This window comes from Lepidochelys kempii, chromosome 16 (assembly GCF_965140285.1).
Source record: "Lepidochelys kempii isolate rLepKem1 chromosome 16, rLepKem1.hap1, whole genome shotgun sequence".
Lineage (NCBI taxonomy): Eukaryota > Metazoa > Chordata > Testudines > Cheloniidae > Lepidochelys > Lepidochelys kempii.
The window spans coordinates 5,940,969-5,967,130 of record NC_136395.1 but is presented as its reverse complement, the minus strand read 5'-3'; the positions used below and the strand labels follow the sequence as shown (position 1 = coordinate 5,967,130).

At 45.5% G+C, this 26,162-nt stretch overlaps 1 protein-coding gene across 4 annotated transcripts in view; it reads right to left on the bottom strand.

Moving 5' to 3' along the window:
* TRAF2 (TNF receptor associated factor 2) overlaps positions 1-26,162 on the bottom strand; it is a 50,555-nt gene that overhangs the window by 19,903 nt on the left and 4,490 nt on the right. For 3 of the 4 annotated variants that reach the window (XM_073314136.2, XM_073314137.2, XM_073314135.2), the window contains exons 2-6: positions 20,617-20,837; positions 18,575-18,653; positions 16,586-16,684; positions 5,582-5,743; positions 2,468-2,542 (exon numbers count right to left, since the gene is read on the bottom strand). In XM_073314136.2, coding sequence (XP_073170237.1) covers positions 2,468-2,542; positions 5,582-5,743; positions 16,586-16,684; positions 18,575-18,653; positions 20,617-20,837 — 636 coding nt within the window. The remainder of the gene's footprint in view (positions 1-2,467; positions 2,543-5,581; positions 5,744-16,585; positions 16,685-18,574; positions 18,654-20,616; positions 20,838-26,162) is intronic. The other variant, XM_073314139.2, reaches the window with a different exon arrangement.

Below are 26,162 nucleotides of genomic sequence, written 5' to 3'. Positions count from 1 at the left end.
GAACCAGTGGAGACAGGAAACACTGTACCTCAAACACAGCAAAATCTGCTACTTCTCAGCACGGCAATGGCTTTTTGGTAGCTGCCCTGCAGGACCATGCACACGCTTTGGAGAGAAGCACGAACAGCTACACTGGAGCATGGAGTTGTTAGTGCTAATCATAGCGCACATGGGAGCCCGAACAGCACTGACACACATCATCCTGTTTTTAAACCTTCCTTCTACCAGTTAGATATGCTGGACCTTTACCGGATGACAATTCACAGCCACATGCTTCACTATGTGGAAATGAAAAGGCGTTTGATTAATTTGACAAATACTCCCACACCCAGGTGACTCACTCACTTAGGGGGCTTGTCCACACTGGTGCATTGTGCACTAACTGGCTGTATGGACCCTACTGGTGCACACTAAAAGTTCCCTAGGTATTACACTTTGACCTCGGGGGGAACTTTTAGTGTGCAACAGCAGGGACAACGTGGACCAGTTAGTGTGCAACATGCTAGTGCACACTAGAATTTACACCCCTCTAGTGCAGACTAACGTACCAGGTAGATAAACCCTTCGTGATTCAAGTTATTCTCTGAGTTATGCGCAGCAGCGTGGTTACGCTGGGACAATGTCTACTGTGGAGCAACAAAAAATTTGGAGAGAAAGGAAAGAGAAATGAACTTTAAACAACTGAAGGTCCCACTCCATATTGGTACAAGTCTGGGTCAGCTGTAATGGCTTCAGATTTCAGACTCAGGCAGACTGGCGTCCAATGATCACAATGCCAGGGCTATAGGATAGAGGTGGGCAAACTACAGCCCACAGGCCACATCTGGCCTGTGGGACTGTCCTGCCTGGCCCCTGAGCTCCCAGCCGGGGAGGCTAGACCCCGGCCACTCCCCCGCACTCCCCCCTCCCTCGCAGCCACGCGGACAGCGTGGCTTGCACCCGCCCACCTCCCAGGCTTTCCAATAAACCTGTCCTGCCGCTCTGAGAGGCACGGTAAGGGGGCAGGGGAAGAGGGGGTTGGATAAGGGGCAGGAGGTCTCAGGGGGTAGTCAGGGGGCAGTTGGATGGGACGGAGGTTCGGGGGATGGCAGTCAGGAGAAGGCGGGGGGGTTGGATAGGGGTTGAGGTCCCGGAAGGTCAGGGGGTCCCAGAGGGGGGCGGGACAGGGAGCGGGGGGTTGGATAGGGGGTGGAGTCTTGGGGGGGCAGTTAGGGATGGGGGTCCTGGGAGAGGGCGGTCAGAGGACAAGGGGGGGTTGGATGGGTCAGGGGTGTGGATAGGGGTTAGGGCAGTCAGGGGACAGGGAGCAGGGGGGGTTGAATAGGGGGTGGGGTGGTTAGGGGCAGGGGGTTCCAGGGGGGGAGGGGGCTGGTCAGGGGACAAGGAGTGGGGCGGGGGGGTTGGATGGGTCAGGGTTCTGAGGGGGGCAGTCAGGGGGCAGGAACTGGGAGGCAGTAGATAGGGGACGGGGGCCAGGGTGTTTGCGGAGGTACAGCCTTCCCTACCCGGCCCTCTATACCATTTCGCAACCCCAATGTGGCCCTCGGACCAAAAAGTTTGCCCTCCCCTGCTATAGGTGTTGAGGCCTCTACTAGTGTCCACTTTGAAACCTTCTTTACCCAACTTTTCAGACTCTCTCCTGTTCCCAGTGGGAAGCCCATCCATTTCAGCTGCCTCAAGGCAGCTTTCAGTTATTAGATGGGAGAGTGACCGAGGAGTTCACTTTTCCAAAGTGACTCACAATCAAGGTTTTAGAACTTCAGTGCCTCATCACTTGTCCCAAGAGTCACTCCTTGGGCAATCGCTGTGGAGTCCAATGCTAGGTCTGAAGGGTTGTAGGTCTTTCATTTAGTGGAATAGCGGTGTTCCTTCCCTACTAACTACAGCAGTTAACGTAACTCTATCATCTAGGATACGTGTTGCTGTGGCCATGTTGGTCCTAGGATATTAGAGAGACAAGATGGGTGAGCTAATATCTTTTATCAGGCCAACTTCTCTTGGTGAGAGAGACAAGTTCTGAACTCTGTGTAAGCTTGAAAGCTTGTCTCTCTCTCCAACAGAAGTTGGTCCAATAAAAGATGTTTACCTAAGATAAGTTACCCACTATGCAAGGATGAAAGAGTCTCTCTGGTCATTGTGGTTAGCACCCAAATACAGCATTAATCAGAGTCTGATTTAGGTGGAGTTACTCACTACTCATGAAAAAACATCAAGTAATTATAGTGCATCACAAATTGAGATAACACCAGTGCTAAGAGCCTTATGGAAAATTGTAACTGGGTGTGAATGGCAGCTGCCTCTCAAAATTAAATGTGTTCAATTGTTTTCCTTCACTCCTCAATACAGACTGAACACTCTCATGAGCTAGCTCAAGGGTCCCTCTTCTATGCTCACAGAATTCAAGTCACATTCTGTCAGAACTCAAACCACATGCAGCGTGTGCTATGAAACAAGAATGTTCAAATACCTTCTCTCTTGGAATCTTCTTTTTCCCACAGCCCTCACAACTCAGTGGAAATTTAGGGCAGATCTCATCGTGAGCCTGTAAAAGAAGTGACAAGGGGCCATTTGTACACCTAAAACAGCTTTGATAAGGCCACTGTGAAGAATGCAACTCAATGAACCCAATACTTTATTACGAATACATTTTACTAGCAAAAGGCCTGTCATGTGACAGCACATAAATCAAATCCTGGCCTAATCGTGGTGTTTCTTTATGTCAAGTCATGTTTCTACATTGCAGTTTCCAGGCTGTTATGGTGTTTGAGTGCCTTTGTGCCTTTCCAAGTACTCAGCATTGATTTAAGAGTGTTAGTTTCAGCTCATACTAATTGTGAGAAAAATCAAATTACTTCTTTGATTACTTCTTCTACTACTTTGATGGAATAACATAATCAAGAGGAAACTACAGTTGTAGCTTTGCCTGGAACTCACATGTTCAGGAGATTTATGTGAAAAAAACCACCCTCCTGATAAGAAGTTTCCATGATCTGCCAATCCTAACGGACATCAGTTGGCTGAATTAAAACCCCAAAGCCACACTTGACAGCTACAGATCATGAGCTTTCCAATGTTGCCTCCCATGTCCAGATCAGTTCACCAAGCAAGTGCTTCTCAACCAACCAGACAGACAATCATATTTTAAAGATAAAATTTTTTTAAAACCCTACATTTGTTCTGCAGTAAGAACTTTGTTTTAGGACGGAAAAGAGAATACACAAAAATGACCCTAGAAACCTGATTTTTTGACCCCTCAACAGATAAAAGTAAAAATTAAGATGGGAACTCTAAACATCCTCTCATCTTTTCATATCTTTCCTGTAGTGCTGAAACCCTCTCTTCCTACATTAGTTCTGTGATAAGCAAAATGTCTAATCACTCGATCTTGTGTAAGTTAAAATCTCCTACCCAAAAGGGAAATTTAGACAACGTGTTTTAGTACTCTTCTTATGTGCCAGATAGGTTATGCCATCTTTCTGATATTCTACTGGAGTTCTATTGCCTATACGTATATTGCAAGTCAGATTAAAACAGATTAAATATATAGAATTGTTCACTTAGTACTAGAAACTCATTCATTTTAATGAACTTCCTTTTATTAATACACAGTTCTTTCTGTTGTCTAAAATCTGAACTATTTGGGAACCTTGCAGGTCATGTTCATACTGTACAAAACTCATACCTCTTAAAGACTTGTTTTGTTTTTTAAACCACTAGCTACATTTCTACCACCACATCAGAAACGGAAAAGAGAAATCCATTTGCTAACTCATATTAATGTTTTACTAATTACTCTTTTCCTTCCATAGATTAAAAGAACAGTATTTGAGCCAAGAGAGCAGCTGCAATGTCTTTGGAGATGTGAATGCTACAATCTACTGACAGTTCAAACAGGCTGGATTAACTGTGTACGTCAATACCAAGGATTAGTAGAATTCTGTAAAAGTTGGTGTGGGGTGTGTGACTTCAAACCACTCAAAACAGAGGGGTTGATTCCCTCCCTACCCAGCAATTGCTCCTATCCTAAGAGGGCTCCAGACAATTTCTTCATTCCCTTCCTTATCCCATAAAATCTTGATAACAGCACCACTTCACTTCAGTAAAGGGAGGAAGGTTTGACCACAAATGCAACTATTTCAAAAAGGATAGCATATACAATAGATGATCTGACGAGGTGGAGCTGTAGACTCCCTCAAGTCTGCCATTTACAAACAGGTCTCATTTCTACCCCTCTTCCCTCCAGCCACTCTCCTTTCCTAGCCCTCTCATTCAATCCCCACCCAGCTCCCAACCAGTCTAAGACTGCTGCACAGCATTTATCTTCCATGAAGGAAAGAACATTTATGTTCTAAGTAGCAGCCGCAGATAGTGCATGTTCAGTAGAGTCTATCTGAGAGATACACTCTGTTCATGCCAGCAGGAAGGGAAGTACTGATTGAGCACAAATCTGCTGTTATGGTGTAAATGAAACTGCACTGTGCTGTATCTCTCTAAGACATCTACAAATATTAGCTTTAACAGGCACATTTCAAAAAAATTCCATACAAATATCTGAATTTTTTTCTGGATTCTCCACTGGTTTTCCCTGCACCATATCCTTCTCCGCTTGCAGCACAGGTACCATGGAAAGCTGTTCAAAGCAAAGCTATTTTTTTACTTCCTATAAAAGGAAGCCACCCCACCCTTGGGCCAATGAGGCAGAGGGATATCATTCAAGAATGATGCATTACAATCTAACCCCACCGGGATGGAGCAATCATTTACAGCCCCCGCCAGCTGGCAAGGTATGCTGCCACAAGGGCAAATCTCTCTTTTTAACTTGAATGTTCAAGGTTTCATCTCCATCACTTTTAGGCAGCTTGCCATTACTCTCAGAGTGGGCTGTATAACAACAAAGTCTCCTTTCCCATTACATTATCGCCCTGCAAGCAGATTGGAAAAACCCAAGAGAACAGAGGGGAGTGGAAAGGCTTTAGTCTTGCTTAAACACTAAGGGGCTGATCTTGCAGCTATCGAATTCCAATCAGTCAGTGGCAAAATGGCACACATCGTGGTTTCATATCAGACCCTAAGAATGCAACTGAACCAACAGTACAATGACAATCCTGGGTAAAGTTAGCATCTTGCAAAGCAACATCTAGCTTCTCTCATTCAAGTAAAGCTTGAAGTATTCATTAGTTTGCAAATAACTTCCTTTCCCTAAAAGCGACAGTGAAACAGCCCAGTGATTGCTCCATTGTACAAGCCACTTCGAGGATCTCTACACTGGAGTTTGTGGTCTTCTTTTAGCTTAACTGATTGCCAAGTCACTCAGGATAACTAAGACCCTTGGAAGTGCCAATCTAGACACTTTATGAACATTTGTTCAGGACACAAATGATTGTGATTTACCCTAGCAGCTAGTTAAAACAGGACCATAAATTTCAGACTAGACAGATCCTTGCTTCTCTCAAGAAGTGCTAATACAATGATCTACCTCTAATGGAGAGTCCTCACACTTGCTCACTTGCCTCAGGGTGCTTGTCTAGATGGGTCTCAAGGTAAGGATACCTGAAGTGTGCTTATGCTGGGACTCTCATACCTTAATGTCTGGAAAGTAGAAAAGCGATTTGCAGTATTTGCAGTTGAGGCTTCTCTCGGGGCATTCCCGCTCCGAATGGCGCTCCTTTTCATTCAGTTTGATCATTCCCTTACATGCCAGGCACTCAATCAACATGAACGGGCAGTCCCCTTCATGGCAGCTCTGTGACAACAAGAGCAGCACATTTCAATACAACCATACAAAAAACCCCACAAATGCAGATGCTTTGAGATGCGTAAAGCCCATTTCCTAATGGCTCTCAGGATGAAAAGGCCTTCTGAACCTGCACAAAGAGGGCAAAGGAAACTAACAACTTAATTCTATTTTCACTAAGACTATGTCTACACTATGCACCTTTTGGCAACACATCTGTGCCACTACAGCTGTGCCACTAAAAGGCACACAGTGTAGCTGCGGTTTGATGGCAGGAGAGAGGTCTCCTGCTGGCAAAATCATCCACCCCCAATGAGCGGCAGTAGCTTTGTCAAAGTGCTGTTCACACCGGCACTTTTCATCGGCAAAACTTGTGTCATTCGGGGAGTGTGGTTTTTTCACGCTCCCGAATGACAAAATTTGTCATTCAGGTTCCAGTGTAGACAAAGCCTTAGTGTCTTATCCGAGTGTTATCCAGAATGGGGGATAGGGGGGCTGCCAGAGACACACGGGACACAGCAGAGTAGTGGGGGTGGAGTAGGTTGCATAACCCCCAACACCACTGCAAATGTTCTCCCCCACTGCAGGTTGCTCCTTGAAGGCCATACTATGCTGCCCTTGGAGTGCCCTACTGTAGCTGTTCACAGGAACAGCCTGCATACAAAAAGCTGCAGGCTCTGCCAGCAGCCCGATGGCCCAAGCTTCTCTTCTCTGCTCTCATGGCCCTCAGCTCAGCCATGAGATTACTAGAGACCACGTGGCCTTCTGGAGAGACTGGGGAATGCCATCAGGAGCAGAAGCCACCATGGGAGGGAAAAAGGGAAAGCAATAAAAGAGGAAAGAAAATGAACAGAGAGATTGCAGCCGATATTCTGTATAGTCACCCCTTTGGCAGAACTGTGCTCCAGAATCTCAGCTTTTATTTTAGAAGTTTCTAGTCCATATAACTGTGGAGAAAAATCTTGAAGAGGTGCCCAGTACAATCTGCAGATAGATGTCTGCCTTCATTTGTAGAGAGACTGAAGCAATAGCTCTACGAGGTGGGACCAGCCTCATTTATCACAATCAGGGCTCCAGGGACTCCAAGATTCTCTGGCTCTGGAATGTGGCATTTTTCCCAAGATGCCAAAAAAATTCAGCATTTTTGCCATGGAATTTGTCACTCCGCTACAGCCAGATGACTGATATTTTGTTTTCTGTCTCCCTCCTTGCTGTGGCTCTCTCTCCCACTTTCCTCATAAGTGGGTATTAACTGGCTTACAGTGCATACTCCTGACACTGCTGCATGGTGCCTGGCAGCAGGCGGTTGGCAAGCTGGAGCCCAGCTTGCAGCCAGAAGTGTCAGCTGGTGAATGCGGCTACCTAGAGAACAGCAGCACAGCAGCTGATACCAGTAACAAGCTCTCCTTTTTCTGGGGCACTTAGGGGAAGGAGACTGTGGGCCAAGCCACTTGGAGGGCATGACAAATAAACCATCCTCGGAACGAATCACTGTCAAAAAGAACTGAAGATTAATTTTATGTTGTGTTTTCTACTGTGAGCTTTGGCTGTGTGTGGTAGGGGGATGGAAATGGGTCTCTGCCGATCAGAGGATTTTACACTGCCTCCTATCACTGTAGGATCTGAATGCCTTCCATGTAACATCCATAGCAACAACCAAGTTCATAGTTGATTTCATGAAGTCTCTGGCTCTCCCTTTTCAGGGTATACACTCTGATTGGGGAGGATTTGGATTTTAATTTTTTTAGATTTTATTGATTTATTTTTAGATTGACTTTTGGTATAGGGGGCTTTTAGGTTGGTTCGGGTTTATTGGACACAAAGGAGTTTCAGCACTTTAGCGTCGTTCTCACATGGAAAAGGCCTTTTTGAAGAGGATGGGTTTTGCAGCATTTCCCAAAGTCTGTCAGACTCTGGATTTGCCTAATCTCCACTGGAAGTTCGTTCAAAACTAGGATCCCCTTGACAGAGAATGCTTTGTCCCTAGCTCTCATGTCCTTTGTCCTGGGTTTTATGATCTACATTGTCCCAGAGGAATGCAGCTGTTGCAGTGGTTCATATATCAAAACATGGTCTTGAACTCGCTGGAGTTTGATCCATGAATTGCTTTGAAGCTTAGGACCAAAATCTTAAACTGAAGCTGATTAGGAGCCAGTGAAAGGACTTGAGCATGGGCCTGATGTGCACACGGTGGCCTAAATGAAGAAGGTAGGCAGCTGCATTCCGTACCAGCTGGAGCCTATGCATTGTCTTCACATTCAGCTTCATATACAGTGAATTTCATTTCATGGCAAAAGATTAAATTAACCTTGATAAGGAAATTGGGAATCAAAGCCATGGAGTACACAAGGCCCTGGATATAGGGCATAGTAGATAGCACCCATCCATCACCTGACGCGGCGCTCCAACCAAAGATATTGGGAACTACTGGTCTGAAGGTACCTGCTCTGCAAACCATCACCTTGGTTACATTTAACAGCTACAGATCACAGTTCTTTGGAAACCACCATCTCAGTCTCTCCTTTGTTGCTAATGAGGACACTCCATTCCCAAGATTCTTCTGACAGCACTGAGATTTCTCACACTGCCACTTTCTGGTTTTAGCTCAGTATTCAATGGTTATCTCCACCAGCCAAACAGTATAGCTTAAAAGCACCCAAATACCGCAACTCTGAGGGGTATATGGTCAACTTGCTGAAAGCCATACAGCCCTGCCTGCTTTGAATAAAGAAGCAACCCTCCTCTTTTAAACACAGAGGATACTTCAGGTCCCAGCACGCAATGCTTCATCTTGATTGAAGCTGCTCAGTCACTTGAATTGGAGTATTCCATGCTGGCACTTTTCATCTCTATTGGTCTGGCCTCCATACGAAAGATGAGGTCACCAACAAGTCATAAATTAGAACTCTGTGGACAACATCTGGCCAGCCCTGACAGGACACAGCTCCCACCTCCCTTCCAATTTTTAGGGAAGGATGTGGGCAAGGTGAATCAGACAAATCTGTGTCCCAAAAGTATGGGAGTTTGGACATTAAATATTAATTTTGTTCTTACTTTAGTCTGAGGAGGGAGGCGGCTTTCAGGAAAGGAAATGTGTGAGGGAAGAAAATGCAAACATAGTCAGGACCAGTGCCCTTTATGCACTGGAAAATCCGCACCAAACCAGGTTTCCCCCAAACAGGGTTTACTTTAGATTTCGATCTTTTGAGTTTCTTAAACATGAACCAAAAGCACCAATTAAATTCCATCAGCTTTTACACAAAAGAAAGAGTGTGATAACAGCCTTGGCATTTCTCTGAAGAAAGTCTCTGAGAGTGCAAAAATGTCAATTCCCAACTGACTGTTAAATGTTGCCTGAAAACTTAAACAGAACTGTGCTCAAACTAAGGCTGCAAGGTGGGGTTTCATCAAGGCTTTAGAAGGGACATGTGACTGATCTGAATGTCCAGGATACTGAATTACAGCATTACATTTTCAGAGAGCCAGATGCTAGAAGTATTAATCAGCAAAGCCACCACAATATCACTGAGTTGTTTTGAGAAGTAAACACTGACATATCAGGCCCTTTCAGATGGGGCTTTCCAATCCCCTCCCACACACATTTTCTGGCACTCCCTGTAGCTTACCTCCCACAGAGCAGGTTGGACAGGAAACAAAGTACATCTAGGCAATCAGCTATGCAACCTTTACCTCTAGGACTTTAAGGGAGGCCAGTTTTCAAGTCTGTGGATTTCAACCCTAGCTCTAGAGTAGAGGTATCAAATCACTAGACCAGGGGTGGCCAACCTGTGGCTGCGGAGCCACATGCGGCTCTTCAGAAGCTAATATGCGGCTCCTTGTCTAGGCACCGACTCCGGGGCTGGATCTACAGGCACCAACTTTCCAATGGGCCAGGGGGTGCTCACTGCTCAACCCCTGGCTCTGCCACAGGCCCTGCCCCCAACTCCACCCCTTCCCGCCCCCTCCCCTGAGCCTGCCGTGCCCTCTTCCCCGCGCCCCCGCTCCCCGAGCCTCCTGCATGCACGAACTGCTGATCAGGAGGTGCAGTAAGGGAGGAGGAGGCACTGATCGGCGGGACTGGGAGCCGTGGGAGGCTCTGGGAGTGGAGGGGGGCTGCTGACACATTACTGTGGCTCTTTGGAAATGTACATTGGTAAATTCTGGCTCCTTCTCAGGCTCAGGTTGGCCACCGCTGCACTAGACCTTCTCTCCAAAATAGGACTTCCTCGAGCCATCTCTAACTACAAGTACAGGGCACTGCAACAAACATTTCCACTCAGGAAAGTGGGATCTGACTCCCTTGCACACAACTTTGATCACCATTTTCAGCCTATGAACTGGCGGAAAATGGTGCCCCAATGCTATAATCCAACTTGGAACCAGAAGCTTCCAACAGGGAAATACAACAGAAGTTTCTTCCTAATTTCAAAGACAGAACTCTGGTGTCCTGCCCAGCATCACAGAGTGCTCCAACCACAAAGCTTTAGTTGCAATATCTTACTATAACAAACACAGACAGTGCTGCAAACCCTTTAATATTAATTCCCAAGGAGGAAAGAAAAGGAGGGGAAGCAATTCCAAGGGCCCGCAGGTCTGTACTACATTCCAAGGAAAGCCCATTGAACTAAGAGTCCACCAAGAGCACTGAAATCTCTCTAACAGAAAGACTACTCTGGCCAGCCACAAAACTTCAAGAAGTAACTCTGAAGCCTGAACCCTGTGGGATGGGACGTTAGCTTCCCCTCTACCGACCGAATTAAATTCTGGAAGGGGAGCCTTTACTACTCACACAGATATTCAACTGGATGTTCTTATTCTCTTACACAGGCTCAGCTGAGCTCTGATGAAAGGCTCTAGGCCTACAAAACTGTTTGCAAAGTCCATGGTATTAACATGTGGAATTTGAATCTGGACCAGGACAGGTTAAGATCCAAACAGACAAGAAAGCTCATCTATACTTATTAGCTGAACTCAACTCACAAGGAAGGTTGAGTCTCTTTTAGACCAATTTACTGGCTTCTCCCTCCTGGCCTTTATTTTATCTGAAAACAGACCAGCAAGTCACAGAACTACCTGGCAGACTAATCCAACCTCTCATTTAGTCTATTTAAATATTGCTCTCAGGATTAGAAGGGCAGATCCTGATGCTCCACTCAGGTCTCCCTAGCCTTCAAATGACCCTGTGTTCCCCAAGATGGAGTCTAAATTAAAGCAAGCCCTTATGTCCCTGTCAATTTATTTTAAAATCCTGCTGATGATTAAGAAAGTCTCTCTCAGAAGCTGAAGGACATTCACTTCCCTCATCCCTCTGTTGCAAGGTGGGAGAGAAGTGACATTTCATGTATTTTTAAAGTACCATTTTATTGCTGTGTGAAGAGTTGAGGACTTAGATGATCCTTAGGAGTCTGTCTGTACCTACTCTAGGTACATATTTGGCTCCCAGCACCATCATATCTCAGCACCTGGAAGTCACAAGGATATATTTTCTTGGTTATTTCTCATGCTCCAACTGCCTAACTTCACAGTCTTTGCATCTCTCATCTGTGATTTTTTCCCCTTTCTGCAAAGCACCCGTTTTTAAAAACCCTTTACCATAGCACACTTTCTATCTACACACACATATTGATCAGTGAGCTTTCATGTGGAAACAGCTTTTAGTGCACAAAAGAAAAAATCTCTTCTGAGGCAGTGTCCACATGTTCCAAGCATTTACCAGCATATTCAAAACACAGTAAGAAGAAAATTGTATTTAAAAATTCAGCTCTCTTCTGACAGTGCTGAATATTTTAATACTTTTCACAATAGGAAGAGTTGAAAGAGACGGCATGAACTTTGCCCACACACTCAGTTTTAAAAACATGCTGCATTTGAAACATGACCTTTGGTAGCTTAAACAGGAAACAAAACTTGGAGAGCTGAGGAAGGACTTTAAGGGCAAAGGGCTGAAAATTTTCAGCTGCAGAAGCTGGTCCTCTTCCTCTCCCACCCCTGTGAAATTACTAAAATGCCAGTGACACAATCTCCTAATTTATAATCAGAGGGCAGTCAAATGAGTTTCTCTTGATGCTAGTGGCTGCGAGCTTTTAAAATGAACAAACAGTGAATTATCTTTTAGGTACTTTCCATGGTCTGTCTGAAATAGCACAGCAAGGGGCTTTCCATGGTGGGAGTGTTGCTGCTGCTGAAGGCAGCAACACACATTGCTGCTTTCAGATGACACAGCACGGCTTTAGGCACGCTATACAGAAGAGCTCTGACACCACAGCACCCTTCTGCAACCCCTGCTCACCTAATCACTGTATCTGTACTAGCCAGAAAGGTACACAGGTATGTAGGAGGCTGGTTAGACCCTGCATTGACATATTTGTTGGGCTCGTCCCTTCACTCTCAGTACCACTCAATCCAACACCTTGCCACAATGGGGAAGAGATATGAGGTATCAGATAAATCAACTACTACAGTTGCCATAATCCCTCTCCAGCTCCCTCCAGACACAACAGTCACTACTACCATGCCCACAATCCTTGCTTTACTCCTGGGGGAATTCTGAGCCATGCCGAAAACATGCCCACCTGCAGATTTCTTTGCTTCCTTGCAGAAAGTGATGGAGAAGCCAAGGGAAGCCAGGGGGGATGGGAGGGGCAGGGGATGCCCATGGGCGTAGTTTGGGGAGGCATTGCCCCCCAAACAGAGGCAAGGCGTGGGGCGGCACACAGAGTCACGTGCCACTGCCCCCCCCTCCGTTTCTGCGAGCACAGAGCTGCCTGGCTGAAAGAGGCTGCCACTCGGTTCAGCTGACTTTGCAGCTGGTTGCCGCCTCCTGAGTCCCAGTGCCAGCTTGCCTTCTGTGTGCTGGGAGACGTCCTGTTTTCGGTATAACCATGAGTGCCTGTGGTGGGGCAGGGAAAAGGGGCTGGTGTGTGGGAAAGGAGCAGTGGGGAAGGAAGGGGGATGAGATGGGGGGGGCAGGGTGATAGGATGGGGAAGAGAAGGAGATAGGGGAAGCAGGAGCCCAGCATGCGGCATCCCCTTGGCAGCAGCTGAAGTAGGGGCTCCCCTGTTAAGCAGGCCCATCAAACTCCCATCCCAATGAGTCCCACCGCCCCTGTACGTGACCACCCCACTGAGCCCCAACCAGCTATACCCAGACCCTCACCCTGACGAGCCCCTCCTCCCTTGCACCTGGACACCCCTCTGAGCCTCAACCACCTTCGCCTGGACCCCCCTGCAGAGTCCCATTGCCCCTGCACCTGGACCCCCCCAACAAGCCCCTGTGCATTCAGATCCCCCACTGAGCCATCCACACCCAGACTGCCCCACACAGAACCCTCTTCCCCACATCTGGATCCCCCACACTAAACCCTTCTACACGCAGATCCTGCTAGGCTCAGCTTGCCTGCTCACCCACACCTGGTGTGCCTGGTGCAGAGCCCAAGTTGTTTATGGGGCAGGCTTGGCCCTTGCGCTGTGTCAGGGTTGGGTGCAGCCTCACTGCTGAGTCCCTGTCCGGCGGGAGGGGGAGCAGAGTGTTGGAGGTGGGAGATCACCCTGCATGCAGCTAGTTACCTGCGCTCCCCACTGCCATGCTGGAGCCTCCACATTTATGTATTGACAAATACCATTTTCAGAATGTTGAAGAATTTTAAAATATTGTGCATAAAATTTTTATTTTTTGGCGCAGAATTTAATTTTTTGGTGCAGAGCTCCCTCAAGAGTATTGCTTGTCGCTCAGGATAGAGTTCCAGGCTCAGAGCTGCACAGCATGGCAGCCCAAGATGCTTCCACTGGACTGCCTCAGATGGACTTAACTTTATTTTAGCAAAATAATCTTCAATGTTTTCTGATCGTTAAGAGCAGATTAAAGGAGAAGGCTAGTGCTTGTCAACTAATAACTCACATGCATACAGCACATTCCATTCAGAAGGATCCCAAAGTGCCCCCTCTGCTTCCCCACCCATGAATAGCTTCTCTCACTACTGGAGCACAGACACCTCTCGGGTGAAGTGGGGTAGTGATATACAGTCCACAGCAATACTACAGAATAGTTTGGGATGGGAGGTGAAGAAGAATCCTGTATCCCTCTTTACATGCAAGAAGGAATTAAGAAAGTAGAATGTAATTACCCAACTTGGAATTTAACCAGGACACCAAGGCTAACACCCCTAATCTTGCAAGAATGCTATATGATTTTTAAATGGCTACCGGAGGTCAGCTCTTCAATTGAATGTCTTATCCAAAAGAAGAAAAGGAGTACTTGTGGCACCTTAGAGACTAACCAATTTATTAGAGCATAAGCTTTCATGAGCGAAAGCTTATGCTCTAATAAATTGGTTAGTCTCTAAGGTGCCACAAGTACTCCTTTTCTTTTTGCGAATACAGACTAACACGGCTGTTACTCTGAAACTTATCCAAAAGAAGTTACTTCCAACAGCAAATACTCCTTATCATGCTAGGTTTTGGTGCAGCACTGACTGGCAAGGAAAAAAGCTCGCTCATGAATAACCAACAACATGGCATGTGGCACCTTTTCCTTGGAGGTGTCTCGTCCAAGTAGTGACCAAGCCCAACCCTGTCTAACTTGTGAAATCTTACAAGATCACACAGACATATGGCTACAGAGGATACCTCTTTGGCCCTACAGAAACTGCCCTCATGCCCTTTTTTGGAAATAAAATAGAATTAAAGTTCTCAAACAGTCTCTCAAACCTATTTCCAAACTAGTCAGTAGCTGTTTAAAGTGAGGGGGCTGAATACCTTCCTGCCAGACGTAGCTCCATTTACCTTAATTGAGCTGGGCTCACTTATGCCACAGTTGAATTTGGTCCCACATGTTAAATTGGGGCACAAAATTTCATGCTAACAACTGCCAGTCATACAGCACATAATTGAACTCGGAACCCAGCAATGCTAAACTGAATCCTCAGTAAACACACTGGTATCCTGAAGCTGTATCTCTAATCTCCTCCCTATAAATTAGAAACGCTACCAACAAGCACTAGGGTTAGATCTTGAATTTGACATTTATTTCAGTCAATTGCATAAATACCCCATGACACTCATAGATCTAGGGGTGAGATTTTCAAAACAGTCTAAGGGAGCTCAGCACCCAACTCCCACTAAATTTCTAGGCTGAAATCCAAGCCTAGAAGTATTAGAGTATTGGCCAATTAGAGCCCAAAGTGCAGATAAAGTTCTCTACTAGTGGCCACTAAAGGCAAACCAGAGGACTCAGACAAAATCAGAAGTAAACGTAGTTCTTCTTGCCTCCCTGTAATGGCATTGCTAATAGAATCAAGATGTCACATTACACAGATTGATCTTAAATGCTTTGTCAGGAGTAAAACATCACTTCCTCACCCCAACTCCTCAGGAGTCACCTGCTATTATCTCAGTCCCTTCACTCAGTGGTTCTCACGGTCTGGGTTATGATTCCAGTGTTTCCAGAGGGTTGTAAAAATTTCCCAACAGACCAAGTTTTCTTTTATATTTATTTTTTTAAATTGTTCCTAACCCATCTGATTGCAAATAAATCCTTACAATGCAAATTACTGCAGTAGACTCTATTCACTACAGAGTGCTGGGAAACGTGCCATTCATGAAATTTTCAATGGGGATGTATCTTTCCAATGAGATCAGTATCATATGTATGTATATGTGCTAATGGTCACATTCACTGGGCCATAAAAACTGCAGATGGCATTGAACACAGAATTGGTGAGGTTCTGATGCTAAGGGAAAGAGGGGGTACAGAGGACATTTTGTCCAGCAAGCTGATGGAAGAGGTTATTTTGGGGCACACCCACTGAATCCATGACTCTATGGACCTCTTGACCAGGCCTCCTGTGTGTTGGGGGATGGCCCCACCTTCCCAATTACTATAGTCCCTGGATGTAAAAGAGCAGTGGGCAGGACAAGAACTATATCCACTCCACCATCCCCAAAACAAATTCATTTATTCAGGCCTGAAGGTAAATGCCTATTTTGGCCATAATATATGGCAGAGACAAACTGGAAAGAATCCAGAGAGCAACACAAATGATAAAGGATTTAGAAAGCCTGCCCTCTGAGGAAAGGTTAAAAAACCTGGGTATATTTAGTCTTGAGAAATGGAGGCCAAGGGGGGACCTGATAACAGTTTCTAAATATGTTAAGGTCCATTATAAAGAGGACAGTGATCCATTGTTCTTTGTGTCCACCAAGGGTAGGACAAGAAGGAATCAGCATAGTTTGAAGCAAGGGAGATTTACGTTAGATATTAGGAAAAACTTTCTAACTCTAAGGAGAGTTAAACTCTGGGAATAAGCTTCCAAGGGAGATTGAGGAATCCCTACCATTGGAGGTTTTTAAGAACAGGGGGACAAACACCTGGCAGGGATGTCTAGGTTTACTTGGGCCAGACTCAGCACAGGTGGCTCAACTAGATGGCCACTGGAGATCCCTTCCAGCCTGATATTTCTATGATTACAGTTTTTTGAGGAGTTTTTTTTAGGCTGATGCAGCAAGAAGGATTCTGGGATATGGTGTCTTGGAAGTAAGAAGCGAGTGATTTTGGAGGTCATAGAAGGAAAAAATGGTTGGTTTGAGGGATCATACAAAGTATTTGAAAACTTCTCCAATCAGTCTACACCCTCACTAGGATACACAACCACCTAGGTTAGATTGGAAATCTCTGAAAGCTCCAGGAGGCCAGAGCTTATCTAGGATTGAATTAGAGCAGCTGAAAGCTCAGAGGCTGAAGGCTAATGCCAGCAGGAACTCATTTAATTCCCAGTGTCTTGCCCATCACCACTCACATGCAAAAGAAAGGAGAAAGCAGAATGAAGAGATACATGGAGAGACTCTAGTCTTTACCTCATACTCTTTAATAGTCCCTTTCCATGGGCAGCCATCGTTAATACAGACAGCCGGCAGACTTTCCACCTCCCGACGAGCTGCGTTATCTGAGAAAGCCTCAAATGGGAAAAAGCAAAGACAAGTTACTCTGGGATTGCAGCTTTGATCTAGTCTCCTGATTCTTCACATGCCATTGCTAAGAAACAGTCTTCCCAAACTTGTTGTCCCACAGTACCCTTAGAGATGCATCTTGTAAACCAGTTCCAGCCAAGGCCGTAGGAGTTAGCTAAGATAAACTCATAGCTGGAAACCAAACCAGCTCACCTGTATGTTAGTGTTGTTCAAAACAGGTATTAGTATCATAAGAATGTATTTAGTGTTTAGACTCTATGAAATGCTTGTAAATTGCTGCATGTACTAATCTCACGTATGATGTCTGTATTCCAGGCTATAAGGAAATATGTACATTTTGCTTCATAATTTTGAAAATGTTTGCTCTGAACTTGTGAACCCACACACAGGAATCATGCCCCCAATCCATTAAAGAGGCCTATCAAGATTAAAAGGGCCATTAAGGAACATCACAATGCACAGGATTGGTGAACAGCCCTATCACCCCTTGGAAACGTACATGCAAGGGAGTTTGTCTCATGGACTGGAAGGCTATAAGGCCGTGTCTACACTAGCAAGTTTACACCGGCACAGCTGTACCAATGGAGAGAGGTCTCCCATTGACATAATAAAACCACCTCCACAAGTGGTTATGTCCGCAGAAGAAGCTCTCCCAGGGCCACAGATGCCGGTGAAACTTATGTTGCTCAGAAGGGGTTGTTTGGTTTTTTTTCACACGCCTGAGCAACATAAGTTTTGCTGACAAGTTTTGCTGGTAATGTAGATATGCCCTAAATGTAAAAGACAAAACAGGGTCACAATTCATTTCTTTGCTGTTTGAACTCTCACACTAAACTAAGGCTATGGCTACAGAGCTGACATTGGTGCAGCTGTGCCGCTGCTAATGCAGATGCTCTAAGCCGACAGGAGAGCTCTCCCATCAACTTAATTATTCCAGCCGCCACGCGTGGCCGGGGCTGTGCCAGTGGAAGAAGCTGTCCCGCTGACATAGCGCTGCCCACGCCAGCACTTAGGTTGTTGTAACTTACTTTGCTCAGGGAGGTGGCTTATTCACCCTAACTTATACCAATCTAAGCTGTAGCGTGTACATAGCCTGGGGATGTGTGCCTAAGAGGTTACCCCTTGGCCTCTCCTGAATGACATTTTGAATTGACAGATTACTACATCTCTGTCACCTTTAGGAACCATAGATGGTAACTCATTTATGTGTATATGCTTGCTTGCTTGAACCTATAAATAACTCTGTTATTTCTTTTTCCTAATTAATAAACCTTTAGTTAGTTTACTGCAAGATTGGCTACAGGTGTTGTCTTTGGTGTGAGAGCTAAGACACCCCAGATCAATTTGTAAGTGACTGGTCACAACCTGAGTATTTTGTGATTTCTGAAGTAAGTGGCCATTTATCACTAAGTCCAGCTTGCCTGGGTGGCAAGATAAACTGGAGAGCCCAAGGGGACTGTCTGTGACTCCACAGTAAGATTGTTACAGTGATCCAGGAGTTCACATTTCTTACTGGGTTGGTGAAATCTAATTATAAAACATACCACCAGTATGGGGTAAGTACCCTGGTTTTGACAGTCTGCCCTCAGGCAGGCACTCATGTTCGTGAGCCACTCCAGACTGTGTGACAGCATCTATGACAAATCTTTATTGCAGAGTTTAAACAAGTAAACTGTGTTGTAAGATGTCCTGAATTTTAGAAGTTGGGGAATCAATTGCAGCACTATCATAACACTTGGGATACTGAATTCACACCTGTTAGATAATGGATTCCATCATTCTTAGGTACCAGTCTCTGGCCTCTCACTCTAAACAAAAACAGGAAATGTTTATGAATGACTTCAATGTTCTCTGCTTTGGAGAGATCTTACTTACCGAATTTGTTTCTAAAATAGAAACTCCTTCTTCATATATTCCTTCCTGAATACAGGCTGCACACTTCTGAGGCCCAGAGCTAATGGGGTGGGGGAAAAAATCAGCCACAAAATAAAAAGATTCATGCTGAATTTGTGATTCAGAGACAATAGAGGCTTCTCAAGAGAGCCTTCAGAGCCAAAGAAGGTTTATTTACACAAGTATATTTTTAAAACAGCAAATGGAGCCATTTACTAACATACATTTTGCATTCATTGATTGATCCTTTTTAATGGATATACATTTCTGCTCTATTTTAGTTATTTCTTCCTTGTAGTGATCTTTATTCTAGTTTTCTTCCCCTCATGATTAACTGTTCTTATATTTAAACTTTCCCCCATGCCCTTAAAAGTGAAGACAGAGAAATTAAGAAGGCCAATTGAAACTTCTTTTGCGATCATAAAACGTATTTTTACATTTCACACAGGTGGCATTATTGCCAAGCAGGGACCTCCAAGGAACAAATTCTTTATACGGCCCCGATAGTCACTTACAACAGTACTTAATTAGAGTGGATCAACCTAGATGGACCATCTGGTCTTTGTCACACCCAATAATCTCCTGGGTTTCGGCTTGACCATACCACCTGAAGAACACAACTCACTCAGGAAACTCTGGGTATGACTACATAGCGTTTTGGAGCCCACGGGAAAGAGCCCTCCAGCTCAGACCCACAGACTTGGGTTAGCGGGCCTTGTGCTATCGCTCTAAAAACAGCTGTGTAGACAGTGCTTTGAAATGACAGCTGGGACCGAAGCTCAAGCTCTGAAGCCTGGAGAGAGCAGGCTTCAGAGCCCAAGCTCCAGCCTGAGCTGCAACTTGAAAGAGCTGTCTACACGCTGTTTTAGAGCACTAGAGCAAGCCTTGCTAACCTGAGCTGGTTGACCGGGGCTGGGAGGCTCCTTCCCGAGAATGGCAAAATGCTGTGTAGACATACCCTCTAGGGCAGTGGTCACCAACCCCTCTACCATGATCAGCTGGTCGATCCTGGAGCCTCTGCCAGTCGATTGCAATCTCCAGGTCACTAAAAGTCTGGCGGTGCAGCAGGCCTCAGGCAGGCTGCCTGCCTGCCTGCCCTGGCCCCACGCCACTCCCAGAAGCGGCTGGCTGCTAGCTCGTCTCTGCGACCCCTGGGTTGGTGCGGGGGAGGCAGCTCCGCACGCTACCTCCCCCCCCAGCAGTGTCCCCACAACTCCAGTTGGCTGGGAACCAGGGCCGCAGAGATGTGCCAGCAGCCAGCCACTTCAGGGAGCACCATGGGGCTATGGCAGGCAGACAGCCTGCCTGAGACCTGCTGCGCTACCGGCTGGGAGCCGCCTATGGTAAGCGCCTCCTGGCCAGAGCCTACATCCCTCACCCTCTCCTGCACCCCAACACTCTACACCAGCCCACAGGCCCATCCTACACCAAACTCCCTCCAAGAGCCCTCACCCCCTCATGCACCACAACCCCCTGCCCCAGCTGCACCAAACTCCCTCCCAGAGCCCACATCCCTCACCCTCTCCTGCACCCTAACACTCTGCCCCAGCCTGGAGCCCCTTTCTGCACCCAAACTCCCTCCCAGAGATTGCACCCCTCACTCCTGCACTCCAAATCCCTGCCCCAGGCTCAGCCCGGAGCCCTCTTCCACACTCTGAACCCCTCAGCCCCAGCCCAGAACCTGCACCTTCTCCCACACCTCAACCCTCTGCCCCACCGCGGTGAAAGTGAATGAGGGTGGGGGAAAGCAAGCGATAGGAAGCGGGGAATGGAGTGAGCAGGGTGGGGCCTCAGGGAAGGGGCAGGGTAGATCCTGGGTTGATCTTAAATTCAAAAAGTGATCTTGTGTGTAACAAGGTTGGAGACCACTGCTCTAATGCCTGAAGAGAACCAGATGCTGAAATTAAGAGACAGACATAAAACGTGGCCCTCACTCACAACCCACTGAAAATAAGGCTGTATTTCCTTTTTTGCTTTCCTTTGCTTCTAATCATTTTGTTTCAGACTGGAGAGGGATAAATTACCTTATAAGTTTCTTCAGACAGTAAGAACAATAGCGGTGTCCACACTGAGCTTGAAATGGCCTCCTCAGAATATTCTTGCACTCGGAGCAGAGGTATTTGCCCTCCAATTTAGTCCCCAGTATCTCCTTTGAAAATCCAGGCTGGTTTAAATCCAAAGAACCAGGTGGAGTCGAGTTTGCTGCTGCCATGTGAACCAAAAACCCCAGATGTGCCTCAAGAGCCTGAAAAAAGAAAAATGTTTTGTCCCATTTGATTATCTTGTTCTCAGTTGGACACGGTTCACCTTTCACTACCTTCACTGCATTGATCACCTGGAAGCCACCGCAATAGCTGAGCTTGTTATTCCTAAGCACAGGTCTGCAGTGTATTATACACAATGAAACAGCCAACTAGGCAGATTGTGTCTTCTGGCACTTGCCAGGGGCAGGGGCTCTAAAGTTAAATCCGAAACAAGGAAATGGGATGGGGTATCCTTGCCTAGTTCCCCACCCACCTTAATTATGGAAAAACAAACTTTGGACAAATTGCTGCCTCCAGTCCAAAACAAGAGAGACCCGAGAGGAGACCACTTGCCCAATGTCAAACTGATCAAGAGAATAAACAAAGAGCCTCCTGAAAACTTCCTACATGTCAAGTGACACAGCCATGATCCAGTGCCACACACTTCCATTTCTGGCAGTTGTCAAAATTCACTGTGATCCTATATAAGGCCAGCGGCTCATTTGAGTCACAGGTGGAACCTGTTTGAACAGCCGAGAGCCAAGATTTACAACATCCAGTCAGGTGTCTGAGGGTTCCAGGTTTCTTTGAAGGTTTACAAAATGAAAAGGCAAAAATGGTATAACCTAACAAAAGGAGTAATATACTGGGAATAAAAGGCAGTTTAGCGATTTATTTTTACTGTGTGCGCCATTCAGAAAACCGCCCTCCCAATGCTCCCATGTACAGACTAGACCAAAAGGTGTGTTAACTACATGTACGTTATCTTTGTATCAAAACAGCCAAACAAGCTATAATCCGGGGTTAGACCGAGTTCCAAGCATTTAGCATTTAAATCTGATGTATTCTGAGACCATATTTACACTACAGCCACTACATCGACACAGGTATAGTGCTGCAGCTGTACTGTCGTAGCAAAAATGCTTCCTAGTTAATGAGAGGCGGTAGCTAGGTTGATGGAAGAATTCTTCTGGCAACCTAGTCGTGTCTACACTGGGGACTAGATCGACCTAACTACAGCCCTCAGGGTATAAACATTTTCAGCCCTGAGCAACATAGCTAAGTCGATCTAACTTTTAAACATAGACCAGGGCTTAATGTCATTGTGTTGCCTGATGACTGACTTTAACCAGATGTTTTTAATGTAGTCTAAATTTATTAAGAGAAGTAACTTGGTGTAAATGTTGGCTATCGACCATCGACCAAGACTGTAAAAATGCCTCCCTGAAATATAAATTAACAGTTCTAGAAAAATTGAGGGCATCTTGCAGGATCTCTCCCTCCACAAGTGTCCAATGGCACAAAAGCAATTAAGTGTAGCTGGACCATGGAGAAGATACGAAGGGGCATGGGGTGGGGAGTGTATCCAGAACACTGGGAACAAGCTACGTAAAAAAGAACACATGTTGCATAATTGAATCATTGTGTGACCCAGCCAGTCTTTAGACCAGTGGTTCTCAACCTGCGGCCCAATCAGCACACAGCTCCAGCCCATGTGACATCTTCAGGGCCATACAGGTAGTATTGGATGTGGCCCACATAACACATTGAGAACCACTGCTTTAGAGGAAACCAATTTAGGTCAAAATCCTGCTTCTTCTGAGGCAGTGGTGCCTTGGGGAAGATAAGGAGTTACAACCAGCAATGCCAGGAGGCATAACTCCTCCACAGGTAATAAGCGGAAGATTGCTGGATATTGCCTCTCACCAGCTTAAGACCCTGTCCTTGTTCCAATCAGAAATCCTCCCACTTTGGGGAGGGTGAACACTGCCAACAACGGCAGCCACAGCAAATTATGGATGAGTGCGGGGGGGCAGGGAGGAGGAAGGAAGGGGGATAGAACAAGAGGAAGGCTCCTTCTGATTGCATGCAATTATGTAGGGCCAGAAGAAGGGTAAAGCTGTGCATGTAATGCCCTAACCTCAGAGCCAATATTCACTGACAAGAGAGCCGACATCAGGGCAGGTGACAATGCTCTTGGTTCACAGACTGCATTATACGTTTGCAGCCAGACTTGAATAATCAGAGTCTCTCTGGAGAAAAAGTAAAATTTCAGCGGGAATGTTCCCAACGGAGAGGAACCAGTGTATGAAAAATTAAGCACACTGATCTCAGAACAATATATTCTTAAGGGTATCTAAAGGGTTCCAAACGGCCACAATTTGACCTAGAGGTTTGTATACATGACTGGAAATCAGCAAGTCTAACTAGGTTATATTCCTGGCTCTGGCACAGACTGAAAGCCTCACCTTGAACATATAAATCCCCCTCTACACCTCATATAATGACAGGTTTCAGAGTAGCAGCCATGTTAGACTGTATCTGCAAAAAGATAAGGAGTACTTGTGGCACCTTAGAGACTAACAAATTTATTTGAGCATAAGATTTCGTGAGCATCCGATGAAGTGAGCTGCAGCTCACGAAAGCTTATGCTCAAATAAATTTGTTAGTCTCTAAGGTGCCACAGGTACTCCTTTTCTTTTTGCCTCTACACCTCAGCTGTCAAATAGAGTTACCAATACTTTGCTACTACACAGGAGAGTCCTGAGGATTAATTTATCAATGTTTATAAAGTGCCCCGAGGGCCATTGCTGGATGGCACTCTATAATAATAATATATTTATTACCCTGTCCAAGTGGGCTAACAAACCGCCGGTTTCCTTCCCTCTACTCCCAGTAAAACTACCATAACCAAAAGCAAGGCGAATTGTTTTGGACCTGGCCTAGATACAGTAGCTCCTGTAACTACCATCATTTCTGGGGAGAAGAGGCATAACTTATAACCAATCACTTTTAGTTCTGTATTGCTGCCTTTTTCCCCCCTGCAAGACAAACTCAATGGCACAGCCTGTTAAAAAGCTTTCCGGATTGGCTAGGCATTACTTTGATGGAGTAGTTCATGTAAATTCCACATAACCCAGAATCACTAGGTACGACCAATTCAGAAGTCAGTCTGATACAAGAGCAATAAGCCACTCCACTGCTGGCTGCATTTAATTTCGCCAAGAATTTCGACATTCACCTTCAGTAAAAACCCTGGCTGTTTCAGGAAGGGAAAAAAAATATGTTCTGGCTCAATCACAAGATATGGGCTTGATGGAGGAATTATTGGGTGATATCTTTTGGCCTATGTCATACAGGACGTCAGACCAGATTCTCTTAATGATCCCTTCTTCTGGTCTTAAAGTATAGGAATAGAGGGTGCTAATGAGTCTGCACTTCCCTCTAAGGGAATACTTAGCCAGGAATTAGAGGTAGTTGGGGACTTTTCTACAAAATGGTTTTTCATCAGAAATGCCAATCTATCAAAACGAAAACTTTGTGTGGTAACAGATCAGTTTCAATGAAACTTTCTTCTGAAAGGTTTCTCGTGTCCAGGACAGAATTTCTGGTCAGACAGAAGCTACCCACCAGAATAGCTTGATAGTCAGAGTAACGTCCCTGCTCCAAATTAGGTAGAACAGAGACTTGAACTTCGGTATCCCACATCCCAAGCAAGTGTCATAAACACCAGGCTTTTCTGGAGTGAGTTCTCTCTGACTCTCCATGAAATATTTCAAAAGGTTTTGGGTTTGTCCCAGTAAAGAACAGAAAAACTTTTCAATTCTCAAAACCGTTTGACAGCCATTTCCTGTGCAGCTCTACCAGTGACCTAGAGCAGGGATAGGCAACTGGTGGCCCAAAGGACAAATCTGGCCTGCTAGATCATTGTAAGGGCCAGGAAAGGCACAGGGCTTTGCAGGGGGCAGGTCCTGCCTGCCCACAAATGTACACATCAGATAACGCTGTGACAGGAGTCAGCAAGCCAGAGCAGTGAGCCAGACCCAATTCCATGGGACAAGAACTGTTGCTGTGGGGTAAGCACAGGATGGGCTCTTTTGCCAGTCCTGCACCAGGACCAGATTTCCCCCTCCCCACAACCTCTCAGGGCAAGACCCAATTCTCCGCCACATCACACACCCCTGCTAGCTAAAAGATTTTAGTGGATTTTGTAGCCTTCTACTACCTTAAAGTTACCCATCCCTGACCTAGAGAGATGCTAGAGCACACCATGCTGCACTTTACATATCAGCTGAGATCTAAAAAATGGTCATTGCCTGTGGTCATCAAAAGATCACAAGGCGAGCTTAAATAGCAGGTGGGTGAAAGTGTTCTCATGTGTTCAATTTAAATAAGTACAGGGGCACCTGTGGGACATTGTAACCATAAATAAATGGACCTGTACATTTTATCCTTTATTCATGTTATGCTTATCTAAACATTTGTACTATGCTCATCACTACAGTAGCCATCTTTCTTCTACACCCCACTCATTTATCATCATGGAAAGACCAGATCAGCAAAGCAGTTTTTACATTCTGATCAGAAGATTGAAAGAAGTGCATTAATTCTAACTCTTCTAAGAGCAAGTTCCCACAACTATGGGCCAATTACTGAGAAAACTGAATCTCACACTTGAATCTGACTCTGCTGGCATTATTAACCACTTCCATTCTTTCAGTGGAATATACCTAGAATGGAAGGTCATAGCCTCAGAGAGCAAAGTGATCTCTTAGGTACCTTGGGTCAATCCCATGAAAAGCTTTGAAGACAAGGACTGAGCGACACACACTTTAATGTTCAGGTCTAGTTTAATATAAATGTAGTGCCCTTTATAGACAGAGTAACTCACAAAAATGTTATTTTTGCTAAAAGTACCAGTCATGTTAACGACAGTAGTTAAATACATTATACAACAGCTGCATAGAAAACAAAAAATTAGTGGGTCTGGCAAGTGAGGGAGAGAATGTATAGGTCTGCCGCACTGCAAGAAAAACTCTCATTAATAAGAGTGTAGTCCTATTACACCAACATATTCATGTGCCTACAGTTGTTGAACAAGAGTAATGTGAGAATATGGACTCTAAAATCCATACAGAAAGATTATTTTTAACTGTTTTCCTCTTTTTCTAATTTTCAGGTGAATTTCATACTTGAAAACTCTGAGGGCTGAATGCCCCCAGGCATCCACAGGACAGCAGTACTTCAGGATCCCCATCCTTGTGTTTAACCACTGACACAATGTAACCCATGGTTTCAGAGTTGCAGCCCTGTTACTCTGTATCCACAACAAGAACAGGAGGACTTGTGGCACCTCAGTACTCTAGGTGCCACAAGTCCTCCTGTTCTTTTAATGTAACCCATGACCATTCTGATGAGCATGCCAGCCAGGTGTCAGTAAATGTTTTCCACAAAGGTTTCTGCAAGCCCATCTCCTCCTATCTGCTGGGAACTAGACTGACATTCACCCGCTACGTTTAAAAAGCCCTTTAAGGTTGTCAGGGACC